Genomic DNA, 27,152 nt, shown 5'->3' with positions numbered 1-27,152 from the left:
GCTCCACCTACTGTTAGCCACAGCATCTGGAGATTTGCGGAGTTGAAAAAGAACACGACCAGCTCTTTGAGAAAACAGAGTCTCCAAACAGCCTCTCCTCAATTTGTCGACACACGGGTAAGTTTCTTTCATTGATTCACAACAATTAAATGCATAAATGCAGACACGGCAGCCCTGTTAGAGAAGCCACGGGGTTCCTATTTGGGTAAAACGCCTCTGCCTTGTTTGCTGGGAAGGAGCATGTTTCCATTCATGTTATACAATTCTCTTAAGGTTATAAACTGCCTGGCAGAGCGGAGATGATTTCATGGGATCCAGAGGAATTCTGGAGGCTATTTTTTCACTCGGAGGACATTGTGTTCTCCTTACATAATGCCATAGAGGAAAAGCGGGTGGAAGCATCTGAAACTTCTACCCAGGGTGCTCTGCAATTAAGGGCAATCAAAACAGGCACTTCTATTAAAAAGGCTTTTTGGCTGTCTTTGATCTGGTATATTTTCTTACTAGCAGCCGCTATATTTTGGAATTTCCCCTGCCCAGAGAAGCAGAGACTGTTTTGATAGATAGATGTTCCGGTTGCCTGCACTCTGTCTTTTTGATAGAGCAAAACTACTCTTAGATGAAAGGGAAATGGAGGAAGAAAAGAATCACAACATCAAAAGTAGTTCTGGGTGGGATGCAGACATGTTCTTAAGATTTCTGTGTATGTGTGTTTACAAACCGGCCTGTCAAGATGCTTCTAAGTGTTGAGGAAAGAAGGAGCACCCTCTCCCCTTTTATATACAAATAATTTCATGGGGGAGACAATGTTTTCATTGGGTTGATGGAACATAGAATAACAGGCTTGGAAAGCACCTTGGAGGTCTTCTAGTTCAACCCTACATCATTCTGAAATGAAATGAAGTTGGCATTTAGTTTGCATGATTTGGCACAGTGATATGATCAGCAACGGTATTAGGCAGGAAACGGATGGCTGCCTTTATCAATACATCTATAGCTTGGATCAAATCCACTGCAGATTTTTTTTATTTTCTTTTTTTTTAATAAAGATTTTTATTGACAAAGATGTAAAATACACACACACAAAAGTTAGACGTACACCACATTTATACAATACAGTGCAAACAGGAACTTCCTGTTTTTTTATATAATAGTAATCATCAATCGATACCGCTCACCTTATATTATTTCCCCTTCTATTGTATTTTATTTGGATTTTACCATTCTTAACCCTCTTATTTTACTCATAACTATTATTTTTGAGTTTTGTTATATTCTTTCATTGATTTTTGTTTCTTTCTTCCATCCATTTATTCCATATCTGGTAGAATTCTGATTCTTCCTTTCCCTGGATTTCTTTAGTTAGTTTATCCATTTCGGCACAGTCCATAATCTTTCTTATTATTTCATCTTCACCTGGGATTAATTTGTTTTTCCATTTCTGGGCAAAGGCAATCCTTGCCACCGTAGTTATATGTAGTATTAAATACTGGATTTCTTTTTTGTATTTCACCAACATAATTCCTAATTTATTCCCCCAAAATTTTCCCATTTGTCTAATTCAATATTATAGCCAAAGTTCTGTGCCCATTTTATCATTTGTTCTTTCACAATTTCCTCTTCCATTTTATACTTCAGGAGGAATTTATATATTCTCCCTATCATCTTTCTATCTGGGCTTTGAATAATTTTATCCAATTAGTGTGGTTCTGTTACAATGTCATGTAATTTAGTATCTTTATTGTATTTAGTTTTGATTTGGAGGTAAGTTAGCCAGTCAACTTTCATGCTCTGATCTGCCAATTGTTCAATTGTTTTTAAGTTTCCTTGTTTATCAGTTAAGTCTCTGTATCTTAGGATTTTGTTCCAATCTGTAAAATTTGGGTGAGTCATCCTTTCTGTCGGTGATAGCCAATTTGGGATTTTCACATAGTGGATTTTTTTGAGTTTGAGCCATTTTTGCAATAACGCTCTTCTGATTATATGATTTTGAAAGTATTTGTGCGTTTGTACAGGAATGTATGCCAGCCTGCCTGCAGGTCATGGCCTTCTAAGGTCAACATTATTTTGTTCTTTAGCTCTATCCAATCCTTCACCAATGTTATTGTTACTGCTGATGCATATAAATCCCAATTTGGTAGTGCTAAGCCTCCCCTCTCCTTGCTGTCTTGCATTGACTTTAGTTTAATCCTCGGTTTTCGTCCCTGCCAAATGAACCTAGCGGTTATTTTATTTAATTCTTGAAAGAATTTTTTACCTGGATTAATAGGTGTGGCTTGCAACAGGAATAGGATTCTTGGTAAGATATTCATTTTAATTGTTGCTATATGTCCCATGAGTGATAACTGGATATTTTTCCAATTTTCTAAATCTTTCTTTATTTGTATCATTAATTTATTATGATTATCGTCTTTATTTTCTATCTAGTTGTTCTACCTGATAATTCTGAGGTGATGAAAATGGGAGCAAGTTGGTACAGGCCATTTTGAGGAATCTTCCCTACCATGTACTAGCCACACCCATGGATGACTATGCTACATAGCATGTACTTTTACAAACCTTGGTGGATCCCTTTCAAATGAATTGTCTTTGAAGGAATTGCCTAAACCTAAAAACTTAACATTGAAACCTGGTCAAAAACTGAGTGTGCAGCCTTGCATGGGGTGGGGGAGATACAGAGGCCCACACAATTGTGGGGCTAGTTGGCCCCATAAGAACCCCCCACCCCCACCCCATCTGTTTTAACAGCTGCTAATCTCCACTTTGGAATGTTTCACCTTTTGAAATTTTATCATGTTATTTTTAAAATAATTTTACACTTTTTAACCTTAAATTATTCTGATTTTACTTTTACTTTTAATTTGGTTATATTATACATTGCCCAGAGCCTCTCTCTGAGCGATGTAAGTGGTAAAGAAATATGAAAAATAAATGCATAAATAAATAAGATAAAAAATAATTTCAGTGGCAGGATCTTCATTGAAACATGCAAAATAATTTGAGGAGAACAGTTTTCCATAATGCTTAGTTGCTCTATACTCACTAAGCATATCATGGATAGGATAGGATAGGATAGTACAATGTCCACTGTAACTGCAGAAGGTGTGCTAAAGAGTGCTAGAAGGACCAGTCCTTCAATATCATCTAATTGTTGGCATAATAACCTACCGTTTGGGTTGTTTGATTTACTTTATTTTTTGTGGAAAATGTACACAGCTCAAGCTATAATTTCTTTTTGTAAATTCTTTATAAAATAAATTAAATTCTTCCTATGTATTCTTTGGGGATAGGAAGATGCCTCTCCTTGTTCTTAAAGTTGCACTGAGATTGGCATTTAGTCCATTTTCAAAACTTTAGAGAATTTAATCTAGTTCAATGTCATAACCTTTATATATATATATATATATATATATATATATATATATATATATATATATATATATATATATATATATGAATGTATGTGTGTGTGTGTGTGTGTGTGTGTGTGTGTGTGTATGTATGTATGTATGTATGTATGTATATATATATATATATATATATATATATATATATATATATATATATATATATATTAGTGTCACAACCCCTGGTAACCCCCAATTATGGGAGGAAGCTAACTGCTTCCAACATCTGTCAATCGGCTCGTCACAAGAGTCCATCACGACAGAAACCCAATATTTTTACTGTTGCCTTTGTTACACAAATAAAAACACACACACACACACACACACACACACACACATATATAAAATTTTTGATTTTTGATTTTTGAATAAACACAGACAAACAAAACCATCTTCCATTACAAATTGTAGAATGTGTATCAATTGGTTACAAAAAACTTTTGTGCATCCCTTCCACAGTCATCACCTACAATTCATATCAAGTTATATATTTTATATATATATTTTATATTCAAATATATTTATATATATTACTATCATCAAACCTGAACTTTCATTTGACTATAATTGTTTTTACGTCCTTTTATATAAAATATTCCAAAATTTAAAGAAAAATCTCATAATGGCATTCTGTTAACTGTTTCCATTATCATCCAGTAACATTATATCTTTATGACATGTTCTAAATAAAAAAATGATTATATTTAATAACAAAGTCTAGACCTCCTTTATTAATCACGGTTTACAATTTATATCCAATTTCCTTTCATCAAACCAGTAGATATGTATACATTGTTATCATTATCAATTATTTATCTAGCTATATCCATTATCACTTCATTTTTTTACATAATGCTCTAAATTTAATTACACTTGACTAATTTTTTATTATAAGCTTTCATATATCAACCTGTGTCTTTCCAGTAATAGTGCAGTCTTATGTCTTTTGCCATTTATGAGATTAGTCTTCTGGTTGTTTCCTTAATAAAATTTGTATGGACTTCTCTTTGCAACTTGTTGCTTGTTGCATATCTTATATAATCTGGAAACCCCCCATCTGCTTCTTTAATCTTATCTTTGGTTATCAATAGTGCTTCTGACAAAATTTCTCTCCTTAGATCCATCAATTCTTCTCTTTCTTCTTCTTCTATACCTTGAAATCTGGGGTAGAGTTCCTGTCCATCTATCTTCCCATTCCATATTCCACTCTTTCCATTTCCAACCACGCTCAGTTCACTGTTGGAATCAACAATTCTCTTGTCTCTTTGTTCATTTTTCCCTTCAGTTTTTAGGACTCTAATCTCCCCTTTTTCCATTTGATGAACATCTTCAATTTATCCATTAAATTTTAATGTTTTACAATCTATGTTTTTCAATCTCTTCTCAATTTTCTCTGTTACTTCTAATAATTTTTGAATTTCAAACATAATCTTTTGCAATGTTAAGGTTTCTTTTTGATGTCGAGCCATTCTTCCAACTGGCAAACACTGCCACTCTAGCATTCAAAAGTTTTTATTAAATTTGACGCAAGTTCATTTATAATCTTTCAAAACAAGGCTTTGTTTTCACTTCTCTCCAGCTGCCAATGAAGCTTCCAAAGAACACCTGTATAAACAACCCATGCTCTTCTCCTTATTACTCTATATAAACAAGCTGAGGAACCTTGAAGTGCAAAGTCAAAATGATCCAAGCGAAAAAGGAAAGGGCAATGTTTCCAGGACTTAAGCCTCCAGCCTCCAAGTGGCAGTGTTACCTCCTTTGGACAGAGAGGAGTGCTGGTTTGAAAAAGGTTTAAAGAGTCCATCTATGTCAAAATTGAACAGTCCTCTCTCAACAGGGGGGGAAGGGATATGACATCCTCTATCTCCAATCTACAACACAGGTCTTTCAACAGTTCTAAGAAGGCTCCACAGCAATTTGCACCACTGGGGGTACGGGACCCTGATGACACAGATAAACCTCCAGCTGGCCTTAATGACTTGCTAAAAGAATACAAATGAACAGCTGACTTCAAGGAGTATAAATCTTTTCATTCCGCACAATCCAGTCAGAGCTGAAGAAGCTTCTTGGATGAGAAGCTAAATGTCTTCAAATAAAAAACAAAGTCTAATCGCTTCTTGAAAAAGCACCTTTGGGGCTACTCTGCTTGATAAATTTGTATCATTTGTATCATACTTGCATGTCTCTCAAACTAGATGTCTTCCTCATTTTATCTTGCAGAATTGTCATCATGGGAAAATTCCTGTTGACCTGCTCAATCGTGATTCTCTTCATTTTGCTCCAGACTGAGGAGATCATTTCCATTCCTAGAATAGGACGGGGCAGGCCGAGTGGCAGCAGCAGTCGATATTCAAGTCGATCTAGCAGACCCTCCCATAATCCTAGCAAATCTTCCTATCACTCTAGTAAAACCTCCCATCATCCTGTAGAGAGACCTAAAAACATGGCACCCAACCCACCCGAGAACAGCCCTCCACTTCCAAACTGGTTTCTCAATCCTGCAAAACATCCTCCAAACCACGCAATCTTTCATTCATATATTCCTGCCAAGCCACAAAATCCAGAACTCTTTCTACCTTATCATGTCAACCCTCGTAATCCTGCCCACTCCCCAAATAATCCTTTTAACCCAGGGAATTCCCCTCCACACAACCCTGCCCACCCCCCAAATAATCCTTTTAACCCAGGGAATCCCCCTCCATACAACCCTGCCCACCCTCCAAATAATCCTTTTAACCCAGGGAATCCCTCTTCACACAACCCTGCCCACCTCCCAAATAATCCTTTTAACCTAGGGAATCTCCCTCCATACAAACCTGCCCACCTCCCAAACAATCCTTTTAACCCAGGGAATCCCCCTCCATACAACCCTGCCCACCCTCCAAATAATCCTTTTAACCCAGGGAATCCCTCTTCACACAACCCTGCCCACCTCCCAAATAATCCTTTTAACCTAGGGAATCTCCCTCCATACAAACCTGCCCACCCCCCAAATAATCCTTTTAACCCAGGGAATCCCCCTCCATACAACCCTGCCCACCCCCCAAATAATCCTTTTAACCCAGGGAATCCCTCTTCACACAACCCTGCCCACCCTCCAAATAATCCTTTTAACCCAGGGAATCCCTCTTCACACAACCCTGCCCACCTCCCAAACAATCCTTTTAACCTAGGGAATCCCCCTCCATACAACCCTGCCCACCCCCCAAATAATCCTGTTAACCCAGGGAATCCCCCTCCATACAACCCTGCCCATGCCCCAAATAATCCTTTTAACCCAGGGAATCCCCCTCCACACAACCCTGCCCACCCTCCAAATAATCCTTTTAACCCAGGGAATCCCTCTTCACACAACCCTTCCCACCTCCCAAACAATCCTTTTAACCCAGGGAATCCCCCTCCATACAACCCTGCCCACCCCCCAAATAATCCTGTTAACCCAGGGAATCCCCCTCCATACAACCCTGCCTATCCATATCCAGTCAACCCCAAAAACCCAGTCCATCCTCCACCATATCCAGGCAACCCTCAAAACCCAGGGTATTTCCCACACCAACCATATAACCCCGAAAATCCTCACCGGGAACACTATAATCCCAAACCCTGGAAACCTAAACCGCCCAAGATTAAGATGAAGCATGTGGCTGGAGCGGCAATTGCAGGTTCAGGGGAAGGAGGTGTTCGGGGCTACTTCCTGGGACGTACCATGTCTAAGCTGCATTTTAAATTTAACAACCCGAATGAGGAGCGTTGGTGGTATGAAAATCGCCATCGTTATTCTGATCAAGTTTACTACCCACGGTACAAGCAGCCTGTTCCACAAGATACCTTTGTGAGAGACTGTGTGAACATCACAGTGAAAGAATACATTGAGCCCACAGGGAATACAACAGAGGACGAGATGGAAGCCATGGTGGTGAAGCATGTGGTGAAGGAAATGTGCATCGAGCAGTATCGTACTTTCTCCAGATCTCCAGGAGGCGGCAGTCCCAGACCCAGTGATGGCAACCCAGTGGACCCTAAGCCAAAGGATGATGAAGTGAAATATGTGGTGGGGGAACCTGTTGTAGATATTCCAGTGGAAGACCCTGAGAACTATATCTTAGGCAGCCCCATAGGCAAGATGAATTTTTATTTTAATGACAGTGAGGAAGAACGTTGGTGGAATGAAAACCGCCACCGTTTTGCCACCCATGTTTACCACCCAAACTCTACCCAACCAATTCCAAGAGATGTTTTTCTGAGTGAGTGTGTAAATATCACCATAGGAGAGTATGTGAAGCCCACTGGAAACCAAACTGAAGATGAATTGGAAGCCAGAGTGGTGACACAAGTGGCAAATGAAAAATGCATGGAGATCTACTATCGCATGACTGTTCTCACAATGGCAGGCAGCTACTATAATAATAAACCAGAGACAGATACTACACTGGAAATCAAAAGTGAGTTCAAACATGGACAAGGAGCAGTTTTGGCTAATAGTCCCAGAAGAGCCAGTGGACACAATCCAAGAAATAATGCTGTGACTAATTTGCATTTCTCTTTTGAGAATGCTTTGTTTCTCCTTCATCCTTTTGCCATTCCAGTCATTACCTTAATCACTCCTTTCCTGATCTTCTAAGGGCTGTGCTTTCTAAGTCTCTTCCATGGTTGCTATTGTCAGAGGTCTGGAATATTTCTCTCTTCAGCAAGAATTTAGTTGTGATTTTATGTTTTTCTGGAGACTGCATCAGATGCAAAGAGCTGCAATACATAGGCTACTTATGAACGAATTCCAAGTGCCATCATAAATCAGTCTAAAGTGATTCCTTTTTTGTATTTGTCAAGTCTAATTTAAGAGGGAGACAGTGGATAATTCCCCTATTCCTGTTGCCTCGATCCTTCAGTGGAATCTGCTCAGTTTTCAGGAAATATTTTAGCAGGTCACATGATAGTAGAAGTTGCTTTTAAAAAGGAAGGAAGGAAGGAAGGAAGGAAGGAAGGAAGGAAGGAAGGAAGGAAGGGGACTTCTGAGATTTTTTAAAAAATGAATCCATCAAGATTTGAACTGAAGGTTCCATTCAAACACATCTGAAGTCCAGTCTTGGGACCAAACTGACTTTCTGAACAATTGGGATCAAACAACTGAATAGGTTTGGATGCCTTTTGTTTGACTATTTCCAAAATAGCTCTCCTCTAATGGGAGCTTATAATTCCAACACGTATCTGACTAGTCAACCATTTTTGCTGAGTGGTGAAAACTGTCACACACCTCAAAAGAGAGGCAGGCAGCATTTGATGGCAAACATGTTTTACAATGTCGCAAACTTGGTGATGAAAAACCATGCATCTGGATGGGCTGCAAATGTTGAACTGAATACTTTTTTGAAACTACGTTCCTTCTGGTTCCTATTGCTGAATGTTGGAAAGCTGAATTATCACTTTTCAGGAGGGGTGGGTTGAGGGCTGCAGAAAGAAGACTTGAGGTCACTTGTGGCCCTGGGATTGCACGGACTCCTGCTTGATAAACTGCTTTTGTGCCTTCTTTGTCTAAATTGTCATCCTTATCCTTAAATATGACTGGGAGGTTTTGTCTAATCATTAGTAATTTGTAGACAGAGAATATTGTTTGAAAGCCACATGGTTCCATGTTGTTTTCCATTCTTTGTTTTCCTTGACCTCTTAAAGGTTATTGAATACCTAAGTGGGTTTAAACTCTAATTGTCTACAGAGATTTTCAATCATCCAGGTCGTAGTTGTCCTATAGTTGTTCCAAGGTGCTTCACCCCAAAAAAGGCAACTAGACTGTTTTTTTCCCTTTGAAAACACTTTAGTTCTCATCCAAGAAGCAAAAGTTTTTCAAAGAAAAAAAACAAGAAAGTCCAGTTGTCTTTTTGGAAATAAAAACACTTTTGGGGTTAAGCTCTAATTCTATCTTTAGTATTCTTTTCTGCCATGCTGTGATGATTGTCACAAATCAGAAGTGGAAAGAGATTTGGCTTGGATTGAAATTATTCCAAAATTGAAAAGGCAGTTGACTTCAGTATTAATGTGCTTTTTCTCTTGAAACAAAGGATGCAGTTGGATTTATTCCATTTTCCTTCCAGCCCTAGGATTCTCAAAAGGAGTCTCTTTAGAAAAGAAAAGCTGATGGATTCTCATCTTCAGCCAAAACTGCCCTTTTTAAACAAGATGTGAAGTTGAAGAATTTTTGTATCAATTCTTCATAGAAAGGTGTTGATAAGCACTCCTTGGACATCCTATTGGTAGGTGTGGTTAAGCTAGTAAGACTAATGAGGAAGAAAAATCCTTCTGTTATTTCTGAATTTGGATCTTGCCTTAATTCAGCTGTAAAAGGTCAGAAAGATAATTTCAAGCTAGCTTTAGCATCTATTTTGTTAAGAACAAAGAAATCCTGAAGGCTAACTGGGATGTAATACAGTGGTTGCATTTCTGTTTAATTTTCCTTCTTTGTGTGGTGGAAGGCGCTATGCTAAAACAGCTGGGAAGTTTATCTGAGCATGAGTGTTGTGAACAGAAGCTAAAATTTTAAGCTATTGTGATTATTCGTTACAATCTAACATGAGGACCCAGACTGTGGGGGTAATATGCTGACTCTGTAAACCGCTTAGAGATGGCTGAAAGCCCTATGAAGCGGTATATAAGTCTAACTGCTACTGCTATTGCTATACTCCATATGATATATAGTGCTCAGGTTTATTTCCTTGTGGTATGCTGATCACCTAATGTTCCAACACAAAATTTATTTGAAGATTACTTGTTAACTGATGTTTGACCTGCTAATCTCCATTTATTCTTCGCACACTTTTAGCTAATCTGCCAAATAAAACTGTAATAAACACCAAAATAAGTCTGTTGTCCTTGTATTTGGTCCTTGTTTGCAAATCAACTGCTATAGTAAGGAAGAACTTGGATTGACTTGCTACCTTACTCCTGATGTTAGCTGAATCATTAATATTAGCTTTCTGATAAGCTTATCCCATTTGCATCAGAACAATTATCATTTAAAAGGAGAGAAATTGAAGTCCTCTTTGGAAAATATATGTGTATTCTTAGTCTACTTATAAGGTAATTTTTCATATATCCTTGGACTCTGAAGTGCCACTATGGCAATTAACAATTTTCAATAGCTTTAGATTTTCTGGAAATCTAGGCTCCTCCGTAGCCTCCTCCATGCCCAGGAGTGTATGTATGTGTGTTTACAAACCGGCCTTCCAAGATGCTTCTAAGTGTTAAGGAAAGAATTAGCACCCTCTCCCCTTTTATATACAAATAGTTTCATGGGGGAGACAATGTTTTCATTGGGTTGATGGAACATAGAATAACAGGCTTGGAAAGCACCTTGGAGGTCTTCTAGTCCAACCCTACATCATTTTGAAATGAAATGAAAGTTGACATTTAGTTTGCATGATATGGCACAGTGATATGATCAGCAACGGTATTAGGCAGGAAAGGGATGCTTGCCTTTATCAAGACATATATAGCTTGGATCAAATCCACTGCAGATTTTTTTTTCTATCTAGTTGTTCTACCTGATAATTCTGAGGTGATGAAAATTGGAGCAAGTTGGTACAGGCCATTTTGAGGGATCTTCCCTACCATGTACTAGCCACACCCATGGGTGACTATCATGTACTTTTACAAACCTTGGTAGAGCCTCACCCCTTTCAAATGAATTGTCTTTGAAGGAATTGCCTAAACCTAAAAACTTAACATTGAAACCTGGTCAAAACCTGAGTGTGCAGCCTTGCATGGGGTGGGGGAGATACAGAGGCCCACACAATTGTGGGGCTAATTGGCCCCATAAGAACCCCCCCCCATCTGTTTTAACAGCTGCTAATCTCCACCTTGGAATGTTTCACCTTTTGAAATTTTATCATGTTATTTTTAAAATAATTTTACACCTTTTAACCTTAAATTATTCTGATTTTATTTTTACTTTTAATTTGACTATATTATACATTGCCCAGAGCCTCTCTCTGAGTGATGTAAGTGGTAAAGAAATATGAAAAATAAATGCATAAATAAATAAGATAAAAAATAATTTCAATGGCAGGATCTTCATTGAAACATGCAAAATAATTTGAGGAGAACAGTTTTCCATAATGCTTAGTTGCTCTATACTCACTAAGCATATCATGGATAGGATAGGATAGGATAGTACAATGTCCACTCTAACTACAGAAGGTATGCTAAAGAGTGCTAGAAGGACCAGTCCTTCAATATCACCTAATTGTTGGCATAATAACCTACCGTTTGGGTTGTTTGATTTACTTTATTTTTTGTGGGAAAATGTACACAGCTCAAGCTATAATTTCTTTTTGTAAATTCTTTATAAAATAAATTAAATTCTTCCTATGTATTCTTTGGGGATAGGAAGATGCCTCTCCTTGCTCTTTTTTTTTTAATTTTAATTTTTATTACATAGACAACACATACACACAATAAAAAAAAAACAAAGAAAAGAGCATCATCACATACAGCATGTCGTTTGGTTGCAGGTGTTTTAACATCCATATTCTCGAATAACATTTACCATCACAGATTTTTCATTTAGTATAACTAAATACCTCACTTTCATTGTGCAGTATATGTTCAATTACATTTAGTATTATTTTTTTCCGATAAATCATAATTCCCTTACATTCTTGATTGTCTATTGGATGACAGTATACCTTTATATAATCCCCTTTTGAAAGAATTTTTTTTTTTTACCAACCATTTATATTTATATATCACTATTTTCATTTATGCATAGTTCTACCAATCAACTATCAGGTATGCTTATGTTCATTGTTATCCTTGTACCTCATACATTCAAACAGAAAACTTATTCCTTCATTTTTTCAACAAAATATTCTAAATAGTCGCTACATATATATACCAATTTTTAATTATTCTCGAAACCCTCCATCTGCTTCTTTAATCATCATATCTTTGGTTATCAATAGTGCTTCTGACAAAATTTCTCTCCTTAGATCCATCAATTCTTCTCTTTCTTCTTCTTCTATACCTTAAAATCTGGGGTAGAAGTCCTTTCCATATTCCACTCTTTCCATTTCCAACCATGCTCAGTTCACTGTTGGAATCAACAATTATCTTGTCTCTGTTCATTTTTCCTTCAGTTTTTAGGACTCTAACCTCCACATTTTCCATTTGATAAACATCTTCAATTTATCCATTAAATTTTACTGCTTTACAATCTATGTTTTTCAATCTCTTCTCAATTTTCTCTGTTACTTCTAATAATTTTTGAATTTCAAACATAATCTTTTGCAATGTTAAAGTTTCTTTTTGATGTTGAGCCATTCTTCCAAATGGTAAACACTGACACTCTAACATTCAAAACTGTTTATTAGATTTGACACAAGTTCATTTATAATCTTTCAAAACAAGGCTTTGTTTTCATTTCTCTCCAGCTGCCAATGAAGCTCCCAAAGAGCACCTGTATAAACAACCCATGCTCTTCTCCTTATCACTCTCCATAAATGAGCTGAAGAACCTTGAAGTGCAAAGTCAAAATGATCAAAGCAAAAAAAGAAAGGGCAATGTTTCCAGAACTTAAGCCTCCAGCCTCCAAGTGGCAGTGTTACCTCCTTTCCCTCTGATATTACCTATGTATCCCTTTGTATTCCTTTTATATCTTCTTTATGTTCCAGGCTTAAAAGAAACAAAATTCTTAAGTGAAGCAAAATAGAAAAAAACACCCATCTAAACCAGTATTATAAAAATAAAGAAAAAGATTTTAATCCATAGGTAAAAAAAGAAGCAGTAGAAGAAAAACTAATCTGTTCACTTTAAAAAATGGGAAATATTTGCAAAAATTCCATCCACAAAAGAAAATTAAAAAAAGATAACACACTGTCCAATGTAGCTTAATTTTGCCGTTTATTGTCTTCTGTTTTCAAATTTAATTTAGTTTTAATTTTTTTGGGTAGTCTCTTTTATAACAATAAGATTTCCTCACCAGATGGACTCACTTCTCTTTCCACTTTCCTCCTGTTCCGGAACTGTCCCAACTTCAGCAGCTTTTGGCTGCACTTCTGTCACCGGCAGGAAGAGATTTTTTTTGATCAATCAGGGACTTTGCGATGTCCATGAGATCAGCAAGATGTACTCTTCCCTGTCACAATCTCTTTGGGACGGTTTAGGTCCAAAAGGACCATCCAGAGGCAAAAGTATCGACTGTGATCTTGGAGCTCCGAGATCGCATGTTGTGTCATTGTGATGTCAGCTACTGTCTCTCATCATAACCTTTTCTTTCTTTTTTTATTAAAAGTTTTAAAAGCTTTTACAAATATTTACCTCCCCTCCCCCACCCGAACCCACCTCCCCCCCCAACCTCCCCCCCCCCAACCTCCCAAAGCACATACAGGGTATAAATCTTTAACAATCATATTCTAAAGCAAACTAACAGACTTTAGCATCATCCCTCACTTGTACTTTAACTCCCCTTTTGTTAAACTAACTCTAAACAAATTATATCATTCCTTGCTTCTTCAATCATAACCTATTTGGAGTTTCTTAGTCCCATATTTATTTTGAATATAATCAATCCATCTCCTCCACTCCAGCTTATATTTCTCATCTGAATGATCCTTGAGATATGCTGATATTTATCCTCTTTTAAAATATATTTTGCATAATCCACCATATTTTTATCCAAAATGCTTTGACCTTTTTGCAAGTCCACCATATATGATAATATGTAGCATCAGCACAATCACATCTCCAGCATTTAGGTTGTAGGTTCGGATACATACAAGCCAATTTTTTGGGTTCTAAATGCCATCTATAAAACATCTTGTAGAAATTCTCCCTCAGATTTTGGGCTTGCGTAAATTTTACATTTCTTACCCATATCTTTCCCCATGTATCCATCATTATTGGTTCTTCAAAATTTTGTGCCCACTTTATCATACAGTCTTTAACTATTTCTGTTTCAGAATCCATTTCTATCAATATATTATATAACCTTTTTATATGCATTTGACTTTGATCCCTAATTTGTTTTACTAGATTGTCCTTATTTTGCGTAATACCAATTTTCTGATCTTTTTTCCATCTGGCCTATAACTGAAACCATGTTTGGATTACCTTTTCCTCTTTTAGTACATTCAAAGGTTTTAGCTGTAAAAGACCTCTTTCTATAGTAAGAAGCTGTCTGTATGTGATTACATCCTGTTATTGTGCTATGCTTATATTCTCTATTGCATGTCTGGAGATTGCCCACATAGGTATCTTATCATTTAATTTATATTGATATTTTTTCCAGACATGCAGTAAAGCAGTCCTTAAAATATGACTTTTGAAAGTCTTATCCACCTTCTTGTCGTATATCAAATAAGCATGCCAACCATATACCAAATCATGCCCTTCGATATTCAGTATTCTATCCTCTGTTGAATTAATCCAATCACTAATTATTGATAAAACTACTGCTTCATAATATAGTTTTAAATTTGGCATTTTCAAGCCTCCTCGCTCACATACATCTTGCATTATTTTAAGTTTTATTCTCGGTTTCTTCCCTGCCAAATGAATTTATTAATATCCTTCTGCCATTCGAGCAAGTTTGCATCTTTTTTAAGTATTGGTTTCATTTGAAAGAGAAATAAGAACTTAGGCAAAACATTCATTTTTACTGCTGCTATCCTTCCCAACAAAGACAATTGTAGTTTCTTCGCAACTTGTTGCTTTTTGCATATCTTGTAAAATCTCAAGACCCTCCATCCACTTCTTTAGTCAGCTTATTTTTGGTTATCAGTAGTGCTTTTGTCAAAGTTTCTCTCCTTGGATCCATCAATTCTTCTCTTTTTTCTTCTTCTAAACCTTGAAATCTGGGGTAGAGCTCCCTTCCATCTATCTTCCCTTTCCATATTCCACTCTTTCCGTCTCTAACCACACTCAGTTCACTGTCAGTATCCACAATTATCTTGTCTTTGTTCATTTTCCCATTGGGCTTTTAGGATTCTAACCTCCACTTTTTCCATTTGCTGGATACCTTCCATTTTTCCATCAAATTTTACTGCATTACAATCTATATTTTCCAATTTCTTCTCAATTCTCCCTGTTGTTTCTAATAATTTTTAAATTTCAAACATAATCTGTTGTAATGTTATGGTTTCTTTTTGTTGTGCCATACTTCCAACTAGTAAACACTGCCACTCTAGATTCAAAATAAGATTTTGTTTTCACTTTACTCCAGCTGCAAAGAAACATCCAAAGAGCACCTGAGTAAACAACCCGTGCTGTTCTCCTTATCTCTTCTGTAAACAAGCTGAAGCCTTTGAAGTGCAAAGTCAAAATGATCAAAGAGAAAAAAGAGAAAGCAATATTCCCAGGACTCAGCCTCCAACCTCCAATTGGCAGTGTAACTTATTTTCCCTCTGATGTTACTACCCTCTTTATATTCCTTTTATATCTTTCCAGGCTTAAAAGAAACAAAATTCTTAAATGGAGCAAAATAAAGAGAAAAAAACCCCCTCCAAACCAGTATTATAAAAATAAAGAAAAATATTTAATCCATAAGTAAAAAAAGAAATAGAAGAAGAAAAACCAATACCTTCACTTTAAAAAGTAGGGAATACTTGCAAAACTTCCATCCATAAAAAAGGATAACACACTATCCAATATAGCTTAATTTCACAGTTTATTTATCTTTTCTTTGCAAGTTTAATTTAGCTTTGATTTTTTGGGGGGCAGTCTCTTTTATAACAATAAAATTTCCTCACCAGATGAACACACTTTCTCTTTCCGCTTTCCTCCCGTTGCGGAGCTGTCCCAACTTCAGCAACTTTTGGCTGCACTTCTGTTGCCGGCAAGAAGAGATTCTCTTGGATCAATCAGGGATTTTGCAATATCCCTGAGATCAGCAAGATGTACTCTTCCCTGTCACCATCTCTTCGGGATGGTTTAGGTCCAAAAGGACCATCCAGCGGCAAAAGTATCAAAAGTATCGTGTCGTTGCGACGTCATCTGAGACAGCGTCGCAGCGTCTCCACATTTTTGTGTTTTCTGTGGATAAGAGAAAAATCACTCTGATGGGAAATAAAGACCCTGTTGGCCCACCATCTGATACAGCCTTCTCCATTATGGTCAAATGTTCTGTATTAAATTTGCAGATTTGTTCTGCATTAATATAACTTATTTCTGCCCTGTTGCTCTTCCTTTCAAGATGTGCAAGTGAGAACCCAAATAAAGAGATTAAGAAAGAAGGCTTTCATTTGGGCCTAACAAACAAAGATAGAGACAGGATGCAAATGACTCTTTTTGGCAAGAAAGACTCAAAATCAATTCTCCAAATATGGTGGAATGAAGTTTGGGCATTTGGAAACGATCCCAAAAACTTAAGGAGTTATGGAGGATAATAGGAAGTCTTTGTTTGAAAAGGAAAATTCCTATTTCTGACTTCTCTTACTGTTTTCCAAGCACATAAATATAAAAAGGCTTCCTTTTTCATTTTTTAAAAAGTTATCAGTTTATTGTAGAAGGAAACGGGATATGAAGCAGACCTATTTTGCCAAATCTGCTGAAAAGCCAGCTCAAGGAATTGCTTTATTCTCTCTTCTTCCCTAAAGTTTCCTAAATTTTGAAATATCTACTCCATTCTAAACCTATCATTCATTATTATTTTGAATACTAGCCATTCTGGAAGCATTTCTTATTGAAAATCAGAATTAAATATAATTAAGTAAATACATGTAAACTTTATAAAGAAAATCTTGAATCCAGAAATGGAAATATATGTAATCTACTATTGCATGAACAAGACAAACTTTTGCATGGAGTAGGAGAATTATCAAGAGCTACAAATAGATCTGGCGGCTGGAAGGATTTATTGTGCTGTGATTTGTGTTTTTTTTTTGTGCCTTTGAGTCAATGCTGACACCTGGTGACAGCCTGGATAAGTCCCTCTATTTTCTTTGGCAAGATTTTCAGAAGTGGTTAGTCCTTACCTTCCTTCTTCTAAGGATTGACAGGTCCAAGGTCATCCAGCTGGGTTTGTTGATTCCTGGGCTATGGGCAAAAACATATGTGTTACATTGAAGTAGAAGTAAGGATTGTATTGTAGGAAGCCACCCCCACTCCTAGAAGAATGAAATATTTAAGAATTAGGCTTACGTGAGCTTTTATTTCCCACCCACCCCAGTTGTGTAACTACCTAATCCTTTTCACAAATTTAATGTGATTCCTGAAGTATATAATTCTCCTGGGTTTTGGGTAATTTCCTAAGGTGACTAGATTTTCAGATTGGTAAAGAGGGACACCTTTGACTGGGGGGGGGGGGGGCTTGATTAAAAATTTTATACGGAGCAACAAAAATTTTCATACAACGCAAAAATAGTATTGTAATATTTTTTTTTATTTCAACATAACTACAATTTACAAATATAAATTGTAACTGTTGCCAAACATCAAAATTTTGATCACGTGACCATGCTGCAATGGTCGCTAAGTGTGAAAATGGTCGCTAAGTGTGAAAAATGGTTATCAGTCCCTTTTTTCAATGCCATTGTAACTTTGGTCACTAAGCCCATTATATCACCTTTCTTGCCACAGTTCTTAAGTGAATAACTGCAGCTGGTATTTTGTATTTTGGATAGAATCTTTTTTATAATAGTCTAAGACAATTTAAAAAAAGATTCTATCCAAAATACAAAACACCAGCTGCAGTTATTCACTTCTTAAGCAAATCCACTGGGCTTTCAACATGAAGCCAGAAAATGATCGGGACTTTTTTTAAACGCGGCGGGAAACGGGACAAATTGTTATAAAGCGTGATTGTCACGCTGAAATCGGGACGTCTGGTTACCTTATAATTTCCTCATCAAAGCTAATTGGTTAAGGAGGGCAAGAAGCGCTACAATTTTTTTTGACTGCTGATTCTACAAGCTGTCTGCCATGAATAATTTTGGAGAAAACACTGCTCTCCTTAGTGTCTATGGAGTTTCACAGTTATTCAGGTCATGGTTGTCCCAAAGGTGTTTTTACAAGTTCTTCTGCATTTAAAAGACGCAGGCCACTCTTTTGAAGACAAAAAGTCCACATTTTGGACAGAGAGGAGCGCTGGTTTGAAAAAGGGTTAAAGAGTCCATCTATGTCAAAATTGAACAGCCCTCTCTCAACAAGGGGGGGGGAAGGGATATGACATCCTCTATCTCCAATCTACAACTCAGGCCTTTCAACAGTTCTAAGAAGGCTCCACAGCAATTTGCACCACTGGGGGGACGGGACCCTGATGACACAGATAAACCTCCAGCTGGTCTTAATAACTTGCTAAAAGAATGCAAATGAACAGCTGACTTCAAGGAGTATAAATCCTTTCATTCCGCACAATCCAGTCAGAGCTGAAGAAGCTTCTTGGATGAGAAGCGAAACGTCTTCAAAGAAAAAACAGAAAGTCTAGTCGCCTCTTGAAAAAGCACCTTTGGGGCTACTCTGCTTGATAAATTTGTATCATTTGTATCATACTTGCATGTCTCTCAAACTAGATGTCTTCCCCATTTTATCTTGCAGAATTGTCATCATGGGAAAATTCCTGTTGGCCAGCTCAATCGTGATTCTCTTCATTTTGCTCCAGACTGAGGAGATCATCTCCGTTTCTAGAAAAGGATGGGGCAGGCCGAGTGGCAGCAGCAGTCGAAGTTCAAGTCGACCTAGCAGACCCTCCCATAATCCTAGCAAAACTTCCTCTCACTCTAGTAAAACCTCCCATCGTCCTGTAGAGAGACCTAGAAATCCGCCACCCAACCCACCCAAGAGCAGGCCTGCAATTCCAAACAGGCATAAAAATCCTGCAAAACATCCTCCAAACCATGCAAACCCTCCTCCACATAATCCTGTACAGCCACCCCATAATCCTGTTAACCCAGGGAATCCCCCTCCATACAACCCTGCTTACCCCCCAAATAAACCTGTTAACCCAGGGAATCCCCCTCCATACAACCCTGCCCACCCCCCAAATAATCCTGTTAACCCAGGGAATCCCCCTCCATACAACCCTGCCCACCCCCCAAATAATCCTGTTAACCCAGGGAATCCCCCTCCATACAACCCTGCCCACCCCCCAAATAATCCTGTTAACCCAGGGAATCCCCCTCCATACAACCCTGCTTATCCATATCCAGTCAACCCCAAAAACCCAGCCCATCCTCCACCATATCCGGTCAACCCCCAAAACCCAGCCCATCCTCCACCATATCCGGTCAACCCCCAAAACCCAGCCCATCCTCCACCATATCCGGTCAACCCCCAAAACCCAGCCCATCCTCCACCATATCCGGTCAACCCCCAAAACCCAGCCCATCCTCCACCATATCCGGTCAACCCCCAAAACCCAGCCCATCCTCCACCATATCCGGTCAACCCCCAAAACCCAGCCCATCCGCCACCATATCCGGGCAACCCCCAAAACCCAGCCCATCCGCCACCATATCCGGTCAACCCTCAAAACCCAGCCCATCCTCCACCATATCCGGGCAACCCCCAAAATCCAGGACGTCCACCATATCCAGTCAACCCCCAAAACCCAGCCCATCCTCCACCATATCCAGGCAACCCTCAAAACCCAGGGTATTTCCCACACCAACCATACAACCCCCAAAATCCTCACTGGGGACACCATAATCCCAAACCCTGGAAACCTAAACCGCCGAAGACCAATATGAAGCATGTGGCTGGAGCGGCAATTGCAGGTGCAGCGGCAGGGGCTGTTGGGGGCTACTTCCTGGGACGTGCCATGTCTAATCTGAATTTTCAATTTAACAACCCGAATGAGGAGCGGTGGTGGCATGAAAATCGCCATCGTTATTCTGATCAAGTTTACTACCCCCGGTACAACGAGCCTGTTCCACAAGATACCTTTGTGAGAGACTGTGTGAACATCACAGTGAAAGAATACATTGAGCCCACAGGCAATACAACAGAGGACGAGATGGAAGCCATGGTGGTGAAGCATGTGGTGAAGGAAATGTGCATCGAGCAGTATCGTACTTTCTCCAGATCTCCAGGAGGCGGCAGTCCCAGACCCAATGATGGCAACCCAGTGGACCCTAAGCCAAAGGATGATGAAGTGAAATATGTGGTGGGGGAACCTGTTGTAGATATTCCAGTGGAAGACCCTGAGAACTATATCTTAGGCAGCCCCATAGGCAAGATGAATTTTTATTTTAATGACAGTGAGGAAGAACGTTGGTGGAATGAAAACCGCCACCGTTTTGCCACCCATGTTTACCACCCAAACTCTACCCAGGCAATTCCAAGAGATGTTTTTCTGAGTGAGTGTGTAAATATCACCATAGGAGAGTATGTGAAGCCCACTGGAAACCAAACTGAAGATGAATTGGAAGCCAGAGTGGTGACACAAGTGGCAAATGAAAAATGCATGGAGATGTACCACCGCTTGACTGTTCTCACAATGGCAGGCAGCTACTATAATAATAAACCAGAGACTGCTACTACACTGGAGATCAAAAGTGAGTTCAAACATGGACAAGGAGCAGTTTTGGCTAATAGTCCCGGAAGAGCCAGTGGACACAATCCAAGAAATAATGCTGTGACTAATTTGCATTTCTCTTTTGAGAATGCTTTGTTTCTCCTTCATCCTTTTGCCATTTCAGTCATTACCTTAATCACTCCTTTCCTGATCTTCTAAGGGCTGTGCTTTCTAAGTCTCTTCCATGGTTGCTATTGTCAGAGGTCTGGAATATTTCTCTCTTCAGCAAGAATTTAGTTGTGATTTTATGTTTTTCTGGAGACTGCATCAGATGCAAAGAGCTGCAATACATAGGCTACTTGCCATCATGAATCAGTCTAAAGTGATTCCTTTTTTGTATTTGTCAAGACTAATTTAAGATGGAGACAGTGGATAATTCTCCTTCCTGTTGCCTCGATCCTTCAGTGGAATCTGCTCAGTTTTCAGCAAATATTTTAGCAGGTCACATGATAGTAGAAGTTGCTTTTAAGAAGGAAGGAAGGAAGGAAGGAAGGAAGGAAGGAAGGAAGGAAGGAAGGAAGGAAGGAAGGGGACTTCTGAGTTTTTTTAAAAAATGAATCCATCAAGGTTTGAACTGAAGGTTCCATTCAAACACACCTCAAGTCCAGTCTTGGGACCAAACTGACTTTCTGAATAGGTTTGGATGCCTTTTATTTGACTATTTCCAAAATAGCTCTCCTCTAATGGGAGCTGATAATTCCAACACGTATCTGACTAGTCAACCATTTTTGCTGAGTGGTGAAAACTGTCATACACCTCAAAAGAGAGGCAGGCAGCATTTGATGGCAAACATGTTTTACAATGTTGCAAAATTGGTGATGAAAAACCATGCATCTGGATGGGCTGCAAATGTTGAGCTGAACACTTTTTTGAAACTATGACATACTGACGTTTCTCCTGGTTCCTATCGCTGAATGGTGGAAAGCTGAATTATCACTTTTCAGGAGGGGTGGGTTGAGGGCTGCAGAAAGAAGACTTGAGGTCACTTGTGGCCCTGGGATTGCACGGACTCCTGCTTGATAAACTGCTTTTGTGCCTTCTTTGTCTAAATTGTCATCCTTATCCTTAAATATGACTGGGAGGTTTTGTCTAATGTAATTTGTAGACTGAGAATATTGTTTGAAAGCCACATGGTTCCATGTTGTTTTCCATTCTTTGTTTTCCTTGACCACTTAAAGGTTATTGAATACCTAAGTGGGTTTAAACTCTAATTGTCTACAGAGATTTTCAATCATCCAGGTCGTAGTTGTCCTATGTTTGTCCCAAGGTGCTTCCCCCCACCAAAAAAAGGCAACTAGACTGTTTTTTTTCCCTTTGAAAACATTTTAGTTCTCATCCAAGAAGCTCCTTGGATGAGAAGCAAAAGGTTTTCAAAGGAAAAAAAAATAAAAGAAAGTCCAGTTGTCTTTTTGGAAAAAAACACTTTTGGGGTTAAGCTCTAATTCTATCTTTAGTATTCTTTTCTGCCATGCTGTGATGATTGTCACAAATCAGAAGTGGAAAGAGACTTGGCTTGGATTGAAATTATTCCAAAATTGAAAAGGCAGTTGACTTCAGTATTAATGTGCTTCCTCTCTTGAAACAAAGGATGCAGTTGGATTTATTCTATTTTCCTTCCAGCCCTAGGATTCTCAAAAGGAGTCTCTTTAGAAAAGAAAAGCTGATGGATTCTCATCTTCAGCCAAAACTGCCCTTTTTAAACAAGATGTGAAGTTGAAGAATTTTTGTATCAATTCTTCATAGAAAGGTGTTGATAAGCACTCCTTGGACATCCTATCGGTAGGTGTGGTTAAGCTAGTAAGACTAATGAGGAAGACAAATCCTTCTGTTATTTCTGAATTTGGATCTTGCCTTAATTCAGCTGTAAAAAGTCAGAAAGGTAATTTCAAGCTAGCTTTAGCATCTATTTTGTTAAGAACAAAGAAATCCTGAAGGCTAACTGGGATATAATACAGTGGTTGCATTTCTGTTTAATTTTCCTTCTTTGTGTGGTGGAAAGCGCTATGCTAAAACAGCTGGGAAGTTTATCTGAGCATGAGTGTTGTGAACAGAAGCTAAAATTTTAAGCTATTTTGATTATTCGTTACAATCTAACATACTCCATATGATATATAGTGCTCAGGTATATTTCCTTGTGGTATGCTGATCACCGAATGTTCCAACACAAAATTTATTTGAAGATTTCTTGTTAACTGCTGTTTGACCTGCTAATCTCCAATCATTCTTGTCACACTTTTAACTAAACTGGCAAATAAAACTGTCGCCTGTATAACACCAAAATAAGTCTGTTGTCCTTGTATTTGGTCCTTGTTTGCAAATCAACTGCTATAGTAAGGAAGAACTTGGATTAACTGATCTAAAAAAGTCCTTTCAAATTCTTACATTCTCTGACTATGTAAATATGATTACCGTATATACTCGAGTATAGGCCGACCCGAATATAAGCCGAGGCACCTAATTTTACCACAAAAAACTGGAAAAGTTATTGACTCGAGTATAAGCCTAGGGTGGGAAATGCAGCAGCTACCGGTAAATTTCAAAAATAAAAATAGATACCAATAATGTTTTTGAATATTTATTTCAAAGAAAAACAGTAAACTAGCGGTGTATTCAATGAAATACTTCACTCACCTCATGATGCTGATGTCCCGCTGTGATGATGATGTCCCGTGCAGCCGCGGGAGCGATGTCCCGCCTCCTATGACACACGGCACAGTGATTCCTATCATTGGATCACTGTACCAGAGGAGGCGGGACATCGCTATGTGGCTGCTTGCCATAACAAGGAGGAGGTGGGACATCGTTGCAGAGCGGCAGGAGGGGGAGGAAGGGGAATCGTAAGACAGCCCTGCATTACATTAGAACGTGAGGAGGGGGGATGGTGCGGTGCGCGCTGCGCGGCAAACTGACACAGAGGGAGGGGAAACTCACAGGGGCACTGGGCCATTCACGAGTGTCACCCAGCGGCATGGCCCCGCCCCTTTTTCTCCTCCATTTCGGGCAAATTTTTCACTGACTCGAGTATAAGCCGAGGCGGCTTTTTTCAGCCCAAAAAGTGGGCTGAAAAACTAGGCTTATACTCGAGTATATACAGTAAGTTAAGTTGCTTAGTCTGAATTGGCTTTTCACACCCTGCTAAAATAACATGCATTGATTTAATTTTGGATTAACATGACTAGCATCTCACCTGCAAGCTTCATAGTATTTTAAATTATAAGAATGGTGTGTCTGTGTGTCTGAGTGTGTCTGAGTGTGTCTGTGTGTGTGTGTGTGTGTGTGCGTGCATGAGAGAGAGAGAGAGAGAGAGAGAGAGAGAGAGAGAGAGAGAGAGAGAGAGAGAGAGAGAGAGAGAGAGAGAGAATGAATTACATTCATTTTCCCAAACACTTCTGATATATACACCATAACCAACTTTATTAGCAAAAGTTGATAGGACTTGGTTGAGGGGCTTGCCATTGAGATGGGCAATGTATACATTTAATAAATTAACAAACCAGTAAATAAATGAGTAAATAAAACTAAGCCATGAATCATGTTTATCCATTTTAAAGACTGTTCTGTCTTAGTGAGATGTTCAGATCAAGTGTATGCATGGTAAAGAAGCACATTATCCAAGACCATTCTAACTTATTTGAGATGATGATGAAATACCCACAAACAATTTTTCTCAGAAGCAAAAGCACTATTGGTCAAATGTTATACTAATTATTGTAAATCCTATCCAAATAATTATTGTAACTATCCCCAAAATGCAGTTTAAAAATCTATTTGCTTTCTTTTCCTAAAACCAAAGTCCAGCTGCACAGATTGAATTGGATTTATTAGGTTTCTATGCCGCCCAATCCCGAAGGACTCCGGGCGGCTTACAGAATAAAAAGAAATTAAAAGAACTTAAAAACAATAGGACACACACAGTTAAAAAAGAACACAACAAACACCAATCAGAAGGCCTGCCGGAAAAGCCAGGTTTTAATGGCTTTGTGAAAGGCCATGAGAGTGGGGATGGCCCGGAACTCTGGGGGCAGATCATTCCATATGGCCGGAGCGGCAACAGAGAAGGCCCTACTCCTAGGTGCTGCCAGCCGGCATTGTCCTGCTGAAGGCACCCGGAGAAGGTCCATCCTATGTGATGTTATTGGTCTAAGGGAGGTATGTGGCAGGAGACGGTCTCGTAGGTACCCAGGTCCTAGGCCATGTAGGGCTTTAAAGGTAATAACCAGCACCTTGAATCGTGTTCGGAGACCAATGCACAGCCAGTGCAGCTCGTGGAGGATAGGTGTAATGTGGGTGTACCTTGGCACACCCAGTATCGCTCGCGTGGCTGCATTCTGGACCAGTTGCAGTCTCTGAACACTTTTCAAGGGCAGCCCCAAGTAGAGCATGTTACAGTAATAATTTATTCCACTAATAAAAAAACTGGACCCATTTGGATCCAGAATCTTGGATTTTATTCTGTGACATCTGATATTCTGGGAAAGGTTATTTTTGTATATGTATAGGAACAATATGTACTTATATTTTTAGGAATAATTTAACATAGTCCAAATGTTTCATTTCTCATATTTTATTTTTAAATTTATATCAAACATTTAAGTTTTTAAAAAATGCAAATCAAAATGAAGCCCATGCATAGTTACAGAGTTACAAAATATCCTGATGACAACTGATATGTCACTTCAAAATCGAACATTTCCCCGCCCCATTTAGTTTTTTTGCTCTTATAGTAAAACAACAATATTTAAAGCTGGCCTTTACAATAATCACCTGGCAAAATATTCATATGTACCAGATGTACTCACAAGATGAAGAGCATATCCCATTATATTTTTACTGCACTTACAATTTTATATCTGGTACAAACACAGTGTCAATCAGCAAATCAATTGAAATACACCATAGTTTTTAAAAAGTACCCTTTATAACCACCGTAGGCTGAAAGCATTAGGACAGACAAAATTATTACAGCCCAAAGTACAATTTTCAATTAGGTCTTAAAATTAAATGACTATAGGATCTTCAAACGAGCTGAATTCCAGTGGCTGTTGTGTTTCTAGCAGTAATATTTCTAAGCCTTGCTGTATACAATGGAGAAATAACAAACACAAACTCTGCTAACAAATATATGGTCAAAAAATGTAACACTTTTGGAGGCCACGTCAGCTTTTGCATCCTAAACCTCAAGGAAATAAATAAAACATTAAGAAATCAAAAGCGAAGTGTGGAAAGAGTGACGCATTTGTAGCAACCTTGTTTAAAGAATCATTCTAATATAGTGCCTCAGTATGCCAGATCTGGTTCCACAAACTCAGTTCACAAGCTCAACATTAGGTTCTTGCTCTCAAAGTTCATTAGAAGACCATCCATGAATTTCTTATTCTGGACTGTAGCTGAAGACAAAGGGGATCACTCCCTCTTGCTTAATAGACCAGACAACCCTTTGACTGGGATGGTATAAGGTTTCCTGCTTTGAGCAAGGGGTTGGATTTATAGTCCCTTCCTGCCCTATGATTCTGTGTTTTATGTTCTAACTACAAGTATTGGGGGCCAGCTGAGACATCAGTGTGGATGGCATGAGTAATTTTCCCACGCACACAAATGTTCTGTGAAATAGTAGCACTGTCAGGTTCTGCAGTTGTTCCAGAGACAATTCTAAATTTCAGTTTCTTTGTGAATATTTCTTTGACTTTCTAAAGAAGCCAATGAAAGGGACTTTGGTGCTGGAAGTGGAAGTTAATTTCAAAGTTCTCCAGGGTTAAAACCTTCAAATTCCTAGTGATTTTGTGGTCCAAGGATCTATTGGATGCTACCTTACTCCTGATGTTAGCTGAATCATTAATATTAGCTTTCTGATAAGCTTATCCCATTTGCATCAGAACAAATATCATTTAAAAGGAGAGAAATTGAAGTCCTCTTTGGAAAATATATGTGTATTCTTAGTCTACTTATAAGGTAATTTTTCATATATCCTTGGACTCTGACGTGCCACTGTGGCAATTAACAATTTTCAATAGCTTTAGATTTCTGGAAATTATTTCAGAAATTTCTTATTTCTTAACAGAAATACTATTTCAACCTGCTCCTTCACTTTCCAAAAATGACTTTTTTCTTTTGCTCTGAATAAAGTATTTCCACCAGGGGATTTGTCAATTTGTCAATTTTAATAGATTTGTATGCCGCCCAATCCCGAAGGACTCCGGGCGGCTTACATAAAAGCAGTTTAAAATATATTTTTTAAAAAGATTAAAAAC

General features: G+C 38.4%; 1 protein-coding gene across 3 annotated transcripts; it reads left to right on the top strand.

The window, feature by feature from the left end:
* On the top strand, positions 1–23,187 carry LOC116516806 (sporozoite surface protein 2-like). Of its 3 annotated transcripts, XM_032229432.1 has the most exons (3): positions 1–117; positions 9,494–9,652; positions 18,927–23,187. In XM_032229432.1, exon 3 carries the CDS (start codon positions 18,937–18,939, stop codon positions 21,061–21,063), a length of 2,127 nt encoding a protein of 708 aa, XP_032085323.1. In that variant the 5' UTR covers positions 1–117; positions 9,494–9,652; positions 18,927–18,936; the 3' UTR covers positions 21,064–23,187. The 3 variants fall into 3 exon arrangements, with proteins under 3 accessions (XP_032085323.1, XP_032085322.1, XP_032085321.1); XM_032229431.1 differs by lacking the exon at positions 9,494–9,652; XM_032229430.1 differs by lacking the exon at positions 18,927–23,187 and having other exon boundaries at positions 5,628–9,740.
* Positions 23,188–27,152: the final 3,965 nt, after the last annotated feature.

The sequence above is a fragment of the Thamnophis elegans genome, chromosome 13 (genome assembly GCF_009769535.1).
Source record: "Thamnophis elegans isolate rThaEle1 chromosome 13, rThaEle1.pri, whole genome shotgun sequence".
Classification (NCBI taxonomy): Eukaryota; Metazoa; Chordata; class Lepidosauria; order Squamata; family Colubridae; genus Thamnophis; species Thamnophis elegans.
The sequence above is the reverse complement of the archived record's forward strand: the minus strand, read 5'-3'. Positions and strand labels throughout refer to the sequence as shown.

Coding starts and splice junctions, on each gene's coding strand:
- LOC116516806 (XM_032229430.1), top strand. CDS start 5,638: ATGGGAAAATTCCTGTTGACCTGCTCAATCGTGATTCTCTTCATTTTG.